General features: G+C 37.1%; 1 protein-coding gene across 1 annotated transcript in view; it reads left to right on the top strand.

Annotated features, from left to right (window-relative positions):
• The first annotated feature begins 8,254 nt into the window (after nucleotides 1-8,254).
• The window catches only part of LOC108439124 (heat-stable enterotoxin receptor), a 37,267-nt gene continuing 35,682 nt past the window's right edge, over nucleotides 8,255-9,839 (top strand). The window contains exons 1-2 of the mRNA XM_017717342.2: nucleotides 8,255-8,426; nucleotides 9,086-9,286. Of these exons, the coding sequence (XP_017572831.1) occupies nucleotides 9,088-9,286 (199 nt within the window). The 5' untranslated portion in view covers nucleotides 8,255-8,426; nucleotides 9,086-9,087. The remainder of the gene's footprint in view (nucleotides 8,427-9,085; nucleotides 9,287-9,839) is intronic.

Genomic DNA, 9,839 nt, shown 5'->3' with positions numbered 1-9,839 from the left:
TTGCTGGGGCAGCACTCCCCTTGTCACTGGGGTGGAACCCTCAAGGTTACGTCTCAGGGCCTTCAGTCAGGGAACATAATTGTACTATTATCCACTGAAATTATATTCACTTAGTTGTATTGACTCCACACTCCCCGTCTCGTCTCCAGGCTTTTTATTTTATTGCTCTGTTTTAAACATTACATTATGAAAATATACAAATACATACTTTTCCACTAGAGAAAAAAACATATTTAAGATCTTAAAACCAGTGTTGTTCCTTTGAGGGACCATTTATATTGTTTGTACCTTGATTTCTAACAGTGTGCTGCATTATTTATTTATTCTATTTAAACATTCAACTTCCTTTATCTACTGTTTTATTGACTTAGCCCTAGCATTTATTAAATCTTTCTTTTCCTGGTCCAAATAATGAATCATTGATTGGGGTTTGGGTAGCTGGCCCAAAAGTAAAATGTCGCTAAGGGCCCCCAAAACGTTCAGAAACAGTCTTACTCAGAATGAATCATTTATACTCTCAACACCATTAACAGCAATATGTCTTATAAAATACTCATAAAACAATCAAATATACCCCAAGCTGAGATTAATGATCTTTTTATAGACTCAGTCAATAACATTATTGACATTTTGACTGCTAAAACACTGAACACACCTAATAAGTGAACCTCAGATTAATGATTAAACCTACCATGATGGGTTTACAGACAATGCAGACATGCAGGCCTGAGTAATCAGACAGATCAATGTTTACCTCATCAGTGTCAATCAGCTTTCTGTGGATTTCTGAGAGCGTCTTTGATGCAGTGAATGTAGAACGATCAGCTCACCAGGACAGGGTCAGTGGAAGCAAAATAAGAGATCTGTGAAAGAGAATGGACAGCATGTTTTCATGTTTCTGGAAGACAGATCTTCTGCCAAACTGCAGTTATTGATGAGAACTGTGGCATGTACGTGTAATCACACACGAATCAGGTGAAGCTGCAGGTCTGTCCTCCAGGGGGCAGCAGTGACCCAACAATCTTAATGAAGCTTAATTATGTCTCTTTAGGATGAATATGTAAGCAGGACAAAAAAGGCCTGACTTTGAATTTTAGATATGTGAATAATGTGAGAATGAATTTAGATCCAAGTTCATTCATTTACAGTGAATGTAATTACATGGAAATTTTAAACAGCTGAATTCACATTTCTAAACAGGCAATTCAAGATTCAAATGAATTATAGTCAATTTAAAATGTTCAAACTCAAACTTCATGCCTATTTTTCTCAAAAAGTAATCATTTCTAACGTTTCATGTCTTCGCATCTGTGTTCTAAAGGTTTTTACTGCCCTCTAGTGTCTCTCCTGCCTAAATACACCTGCAGTCAGTTATTAAGAAGGTATATTAATGCATAGTGTATGTATGCAATGTTTAATGTATTTAATATATAGGCCTAAGTAATTTTTTTAAGGTCTAAGTTGTATTGATGATGGCAAATGGGAATTCCACTGAGGAACGTCTGCATAATTATCACTGAGATGTAAACAAAGTCATTCAGAGTGGTTTTAGGAGAAATTGAGAATTGTTGAGAAACTTAACAGCTCAGATGACTTTAAAATGATGATGAGAACCAGGGGTCACAACATCTACAGCACAAACATAGCCATTTCATTTTCTATCCAAAATGATGATCAGTGAACTTACATGTGTCTTCTGAGTTTTTAAACATAATGTTGTTGATGGACAAAAAATTTTAAATATATTTTAATATGTATTAAAAATTCAAATGAAAAAAATTATAATTAACATTTGTCTGTGAACTGTATTTTGCCTTACCACACCCTGCATGTACCTCTCCACCATGAATGAATTAAAACATTTTAGGCCAAAATCTTGTCTCAAAACAATCACAAAGCAATGACTCAGATATCAGGCACCATATTCATGCCCACATCAGCTAGCAGCTTCGGGTTTCATAGATAGATAGAAAAACAGATGCTCAAACATTTTCTTTAAACTTTTTAATTTGGCAACTGTTTTCATCCAAAATATCTTTAAAAAACATCAGACAAACATCGATCAAGTGAATCATTCGTGCTCAAATGGTCCAAATAATGTCTCACTCTAATGTATTTTCTCCACTGGACAAAAAGTGTGGCGTTAAAAATTTGCATGATGAGCTTTTTTGCTGTTGTTAGTTACACTGTGTCAAACATGAGACTCATTCAAACCTACAGTGTTGAATCTGAAAGTTGCCCTTTTAAAACAGCTTGTTTTTTCATTCTAAAAGTGCAAATGTGACACCAAGGCCTTTCATGATGAGGCCTACGGCTTTAAAGTCAACCTTTACAGAACAACACATGTTTTTTCTGTACACTTCACGTACTAAAAATGTGGGATTACATGTGAAAACATGTTCAAATTCTGTATTGTTTTCTATACTGTAAAATCCAGCCTAAGATGAAATGTACAGAGCTTTTCCCTTCAGTCAAGACATGTTTGGTGTCTGCAATTTGCTTCTTTAGTTTTGAACTGGAGCTGTGAGGCTAATGTAGCTAACAAATAATGAAAGAACCAGTTAGCGATGTACAAACTGCATGTCTAAATGAACAGAGGCACTGACAATGTATGACATTAATATATACTAAAAATGACAAAAGTACATTTAATAACTAATAACAGCAAGAGCAGCATATTGAAACCTAAAAGATAAAGAGATAGCTTGGCACAAAATGAAAGAAGCGAACTTCATAAACCGAACGTCTTGGCTGATCAACTGCATTTGGGGTAAGAGGAAAACTTTTGACCAAACTATCACATTAACTTTCTTATAAATGCAGCTGTGCTTTTTACAACTACTATGAATATGAAATTCACAAGTTTTACACATTTACAGCCTGGTGGATGATGACAGGTTTACAGAGTGCTATGCAATATGATACTGTCATTGCATACCTGCTAATGGATTGGATGGCTTGTTCACATAAACAAACTGACAAAATCCTGATGGGAAAATAAATTGGGGAAATTTCTATTTTGTCCATTATGCCGATAGAAGTATTTCATTACCGACCCTAATAAACCATAAACATACTGCTGATAACTCTGATACAACAATGTTATTAATATGTATTCAGACCTGTATCATGTTATTGTTTTTAGTTTTCATTTAATTTTGTTTTTTTGTTCATGTGAAGTGATGAGTATTTTAACTGCTGCTGTAATATCTTAATTAATAGCACATCTATGAGCAGCCTATATAGACTATACTTATCAGCACTAAGAGTACTGTAAAACACAGTGGTCACGAGGCCTGTTTTTCCTACAGTGGTGTAGGTGAGCTTGTGTTCATTGACGGTATCTTGAACTCAGAATTGTTTGAAGGATGGAAACCTGCAGCTGGTGTGGTGCTGGTTTAGCTGGCCACCCAGCATGGTCATGTTGGTTGACCAGCACACCAACCAAACACAACGTAACGTATACTGGCTTTGCGGATGACTAGCCATGCTGGTCTATGCTGTTTTCTTCTAGCAGGGGATGCAGGACTTTTTGTGATGCTAAGGTTTGCATTCTATCAAAGGCACAAAGTACCTCTTCCATTGCTAAAATGTGCCAGCAACTTTCTGGTGAAATTTATCCTGCAACCATCTACAAGAAAGTCTGTCCACTTGAAGGCCATATTGACAGATATCTGAACCGAAGGACACCAACTATCTCTAAAAGAGTGCTTTGACAAAAGGTAAAAAAATGGTTTATAATAAACACAACTTGGTTTGACATTTTGTTTCCTAATACAATGAACTTAATACTTTTTCAGGTATGGCACAAATGTCCAAATTATTTTCTGGGGCCACTATATGTGATTTGATCTCAAATCACTTGATAAACGCTTAAATTATTCCTTGATAGTTTTACAAAAAATTGCACAATTTTACAGCCCATGAGCTGTGAGGCTAATGTAGCTAATAAGTAATGCCATAATGTTACTGATAAAATGGACAAAAGTAAATATTACATCTGAACAATTATAGCCAAATAGACAAAAGTACATATTTTGGTCTGTCCTTCTGTCCATTTAAACACAATCTTAACTGGGTTCCATAAGTTTCCATTACTTGTTAACTACATTAGCCTCTTAGTTCCAGTGTAAAAGTAAAGAAGCAAACTTCAGACACCAAACATGTCTTGACTGATCAACTGCATAGGAACATTGCGTAAATTTGCGATTTCATGGAGAAATTTCTTTAAAGAGGCCTCTGGTACGTGACCTCAGCTGCGGCTGGTAAAGGTGGAAGTTCAAAATGACTAATAAAAAGCCTGTTAGTAACCGTCTCACTAATAGATAAAAAGTGACAGTGAACAAGGAACAAGATAACAGGCTGAAAAAGTGAGGCTCAGTAATCATTAACTGGTTTGTGCGTGTGGGGGAGAGTGTGTTTTTCACAGCGGTCACCTCGCAGTCATTTAGTATAATTAAGAAGAGACTTAAAGATCTCTTGTGTAGTGCTGCTTTGACAAAAGACTGAAAGGTTTTGGTGTTGTGTATGATGTGGTGTTGTATGGCCCTTGCTGGTCTAAGCTAGTATGTGCTGGTCTAGTGCTGGTTTAGCTGGTCAGCCAGCACGGTTGACCAGCATACCAACATCCAAACACAACATATTGCTGCTGTTGGAGTAAAACATTGTATCATTTTTCAGTTTTTGATTCAAAATCACTGATAGAATCTGACATAGATCACATAAGTAGTTGTGTGCAGCTCCAATTTCACCTGCTAACTAAATCCTCTGTCACCTGATAATACCAGGCTGGGAGATCTTTCCACTGAGACACTTCAAGCATCACCACACGCTAACTGCTAGTTCTGCTAAGTAAGCTAACAGACCCCCATGTTGACTAGTTTTGAGTTTACATGCACTCAATAATCTGATCATAGTCGGGTTTCTGCATTTATCCGATTATTCAAATGGTCATGTAAACCCCATACTCTGATCTAGAAATCCGATTAAGATATCGGATAGAGAGAGCTGGATTTTAGCTCAGTAATCAGATTTCTCAGTGCATGTATATTCGTACTCTGATTTCTTTTGGATTTCTCGGTCTGCACATGCGCAAGACCTGAGAAATCCGAGACTGTGGTGCCCGAAATAAGCAAAACACATTTGGAACGGAGCTCCAAGCTGAGTTTATCGGCTGGTTGCAAAGCAGAAATCCAATTACTGCCTGACTCATGTAGACACAGAGTTTCACGTTATCTGATTACTCAAGTGCATATAAATGCATTGATTGGGTTACTGACAAAATCTGATTCACTGCAGTTATTGGATTATTAAGTGCATATGAACACACTGATTGAGAGATGGGGCGTCCTACCCACCCAGAAAGCACAGGGCCAGTTATGCTCTCCTGGACAGCTGGACCACTAACGGCTGTGGCACTGCCATATTGGTTAGATTTTTTGAAAAAGTATATTTGTAACTGCACAATAAAAGACTGGCAAGAGAAAAAGAAAAAACTCCCGGTCTTTGAAACTTTAAATGAACAAATAAGTAGTAAAAAGTATGCTTTATTCTTGGAAATGTTATTAAGTAATAAAGTATTCAGTCTCAATAATAGCAGAGTTTATTTTAATCATTTTTTAATACCAATTTTAAAAGTTGCTGTTTATCTTATTTTTCTTTGATTTTATCCTTCTTTACATCATGTAACATCTCCTGAAAATGGATAACTTGCCATAATAAATGGCCATTTTGACTTGAAATTAAATAAATGAAAGGTAATCCTTGACTTTTGCACAGCACTCAGTTATTCTCAAATAGGACTGCTTTAGCAGAGGTAAAAGTACAATCATTAGAAATTACTTAGAAATATACGAAAATGTACTTTGGTCTGTAGATCTGAGTGAATGTGAGCAGCTACTAACAGCCTCTGGTGCATTTGTGAGTGGGTGCATGTTTTCCTACACTGTACATTTTATACACTTCATACAGCACTTTGTTGAATCTTTAGGACACTTGGAGGATCCTGTTTTTATAGAACAATGACCCTCTTTATGAGCATCTGAAGATATTATCCTTTCACCCTCCGCCCATATGTCACCTTCACACACACTATAAAAATGGGTGGTACATGCCTGCTAAGATTTGAGTGCTCAGTGTTAAGATAAAAGCCTTCTGACTCTGCTTCCAAAACCTGAATCAGAGTCAGATCCTGAATTTCAGTCAGAATCACAGAATCAGAGTCAGGGCTACAATTAAAGCCAAATCAGAGTCTGAATTTCAGTCAGAATCAGTATCACATAATCAGAGTCAGAGCTATAATTAGAGTCAAAGCCAAAATCAGAGTCAGAGTGTGAATTACAGCCAGAATCAGAATTACAGAATCAGAGTCAAAACTATAATTTAGAGTTAGAGTCGGAATCAGAGTCTCTTTCATGCTGTATAGGTGCCATACACAGTACCATACACAGCACATTATCGCTTTTGGAACATTTGTTTTTCATTCTTCGACATAATTTGAAATACCAGCTGTCCAACCAATAGAAACAGTGCTAGATTACTTGAAAAAAAAATCTATTTACATAAACCTACCAAATAATTAAGTTTTTTTTTTTTGGGGGGGGTTAATCTGACTGTATTGTTTTTATAAATGTGGCAGTTTTACCCATTACATCTCTGCATATTTATATAGAGAATACAGTAGTACTGTAACAGTATTTTATATGCAGTCTGTATTTGCTATTCATATTTTCCAGAGAGCACAAAACAGCAGCAAGACTTTAACAATAAATAAATCTAAAACTTCATTGATTTTGAAATAGACTGTAATCAATTCTAATAATATTTAATAGAGTATGCACCTGTTTTTGGCCAAAACAAAATACTTAAAAAAAGCAAACACATTTGTTTATTCTGAAGAATGGAAACTTCATGACACACTGAATCATTTTCTAAAGAAATACAATTGAGATTTACAGCCCTGATGTTTACCCAAATTCAGTTTCCCTGAAAAATAATTTGCTAAACTACTGAACTGTGCTGCGCAAACAGGAAGAGACTGTTTTTATTCATCTCCGATCAGTGCTTGTCCCACAAATTCTTACAGTGTCTCACAGTGTTGTCTTAATTGCCACTGTAATCATTGTTATAGGTGTTTATTTCTCTATTCCTCTATTTCTTTGCAGTCTCAGACTGTCTTTCATAAACAAATGCAGGTTTGACTTCACGCTGTCTTCTCACCGGCTGTGATTCCTCACCTGGTTGCTATTATGGCACCTATAAATGGACTATGAGGCCCAGATTAATTACAGTGTTAAGAGGAGTTTCATATGATATGTGATATGAATGTAATATGCCTATGCAGGTTCATATATGAATCAGTCACTGAAGTCTGAGAAACACTTCTGGGCTATTTTCACAATTCTGTTCACAAACACTGTTCCTGGCATGTTAGATGTTCTGGTTAATCAAGCCGCCCAGCGTCTGTCACCGGCTTTGAGAAAAACAGTTTATGAGCATCAGGCAAACAGTTTTACAGTCACATACAGTTCACTTTTATAGCACTCCAATTCATCAGTCACACCACCAATCATCCGTTTATAGCTCTGTCAGACCTTCGCCCCCTCAGTGGCCCTGGACTGACACTCTCTGCTGCTCATATTTTTCTGGCACATTCTGTAGGCCTGATTAGACAGACTCAGTGATAATGACAAGCAACTCGCAGTAATGTTGCAGTTGAACTTTTAATTTTTAATTTTTTTGGTTTACCAGCCAAAAACAGTAATTGTATTATTTTTTCACTAATTGTAATTTGCTTGAAAAAACTTGGTTTGTGTCTTTTACTTTTTCTTTTTTACATCATTAAAAATACAAAATGTTACATTTAATTAGACCTACAATACTAATACAACTAATTTAACCCATGTGTGGTGCTCATGTTCTGGTTACTCAGTGGTCTGGTGGCATTATTGTTTTTTCACTCAGAAGATGAAATAATAATAAATCACATCACGTCTTTTGAATGAAAACAATGAAAATGGGTCCCACAGACCCAAACACCACACAAGGGTTAACAGCAGCAACAGCAGTGATAATAACAATAATAATAACAATAATAATAATAATAATAATAATTTATCATATATTGTTGCCATTTTTGCAAAACCTGCAGTCCGTCAGCGGTGAACAGAAAAGCAGGGACAGAGAAATCCAGACGAGTTGATGTTGTATGTAAATTAGTGTCCCTCCTCGTGACGTTTCAGTGTGAAGTTGCTGATTAACGCGCGAGCTTTCCTGCGTGTGTCGAGTGAGTTTCCCTCCGCTGAGGCGTCGAAGGAAAATAATAAAAAAAGGTTTTATTTCTTTTATTTCCTGAGATTAAAGACACAAATACCGAAAGTCTGACCTTCTGCCACCGAGAGGGGACTATGTTGGAGTTATCAGCGGAGGTGAGCAGAGACTAGTCAGACTGACTCCCTCAGCTGCCTGAGGCGTCAGTAAGTGTTTATGTAGGTTATAATTACTGATCTAAAGCTAATGCTAACGCTGATATTCCCCATCGAGAATATCTGAGAGAATATCTTCACGTTTAGCTCCTTTATACTTATATTGGAGTTTAATTCTGTTCTTCTGGACTGCTTTGCTGTAGCGTGAGCTGTAGCTTTCAGGCTTTAACTAGCGTTTTCCAGAGAAAAGAAAAAGAAGAGATGAAATACCTGTGAGAAGAAACTCTTCAGTTTATATGCTGATAGATACCGAATGTACTCAGAGTTTGTGGCCCTGATATTTTTTCTACTCAGCCTGGTTTTGCTGGGCCACTTTTGCCTCCACTTGAATCATTATTAATTTGGGTCACAGCATTGTTACCTCAGCAGTTGTGGGGGGGTCAGGTGTTTGGACCGCCTGTGGGGCGCAGAAGGTTGAAGGTGTCCATGTTTGACCTTGATTGTTTCAACGTGCTTAAAAAATCTCAGACTTTCTTTTACAGATACAGCCTGGTTCCAGTCAAAGAAAAGTGATAAAAGACTCACGTTCATGCAGAAGGACTTCACATTTGGGGTTGTTTTGAACTCAGGTGTGACGCCTTGGCTGCTTTCTTGTGTTCCAGCCATGCTGAGCTTATTGTGGTTGGGCTGCTGCTCTGCGCTGGTGGCTCTCGCTGCTGGTTTTAATGCAGAAAAGTGCAGAAATCTGCCGGTCACGTTAAACATCGTGTTGCTGGAGGACCAGGACTCACTCTGGAGCCTGAAATATGTAGAGGTCGCAGTGGAAAGGGCCATAGCCATGGAAAACGAGAAGAATGCAGAAAGTGAGTACCATACAGTTTTTCTTTCTTAAACAAGCTGTCTGTCCTGTACGGCACAACCCTAAGTGCTAACTCACTACTATAATACTATACTATACATATCTGTCAAGCTGTCAGAAGAAAACCTTGTTTGCCCAAAATGGTAACTTGACAGGAGAAGGAAAAGCCTCCTTTACTTTTAATGCAAGTCAGTGTACTTTTTTAACAAGTCATTTTGGGCCATTTCTTTTGGTTCATTCTTCATGAAATTTATACACAATGTAAAGGACAACAATAATTTTCTTCGGACAGCAGTGATATATTACATTACCATAAGGGAAAATGCAATCGATAAAGTAATGTGAGAGTTTCTGTTCCGATTTAAAAACCAGAGCATTTTGTTAAAGATACATCAGTGGACATTCATCAGAATGTATTTATTGCTTTCAGTAATTCAGTAACAATAATGTCATCCTGTGAACTCTGTGGGAACATGGACATGAAAATCACATTTCCATATGGTAAATGCAGTTTCCAGTTTTCATCACCAATGTCCAGTAAGAGCAGCACTGGCTCC

The sequence above is a fragment of the Pygocentrus nattereri genome, chromosome 1 (assembly GCF_015220715.1).
Source record: "Pygocentrus nattereri isolate fPygNat1 chromosome 1, fPygNat1.pri, whole genome shotgun sequence".
In the NCBI taxonomy this organism is placed as follows: Eukaryota; Metazoa; Chordata; class Actinopteri; order Characiformes; family Serrasalmidae; genus Pygocentrus; species Pygocentrus nattereri.
The sequence above is the reverse complement of the archived record's forward strand: the minus strand, read 5'-3'. Positions and strand labels throughout refer to the sequence as shown.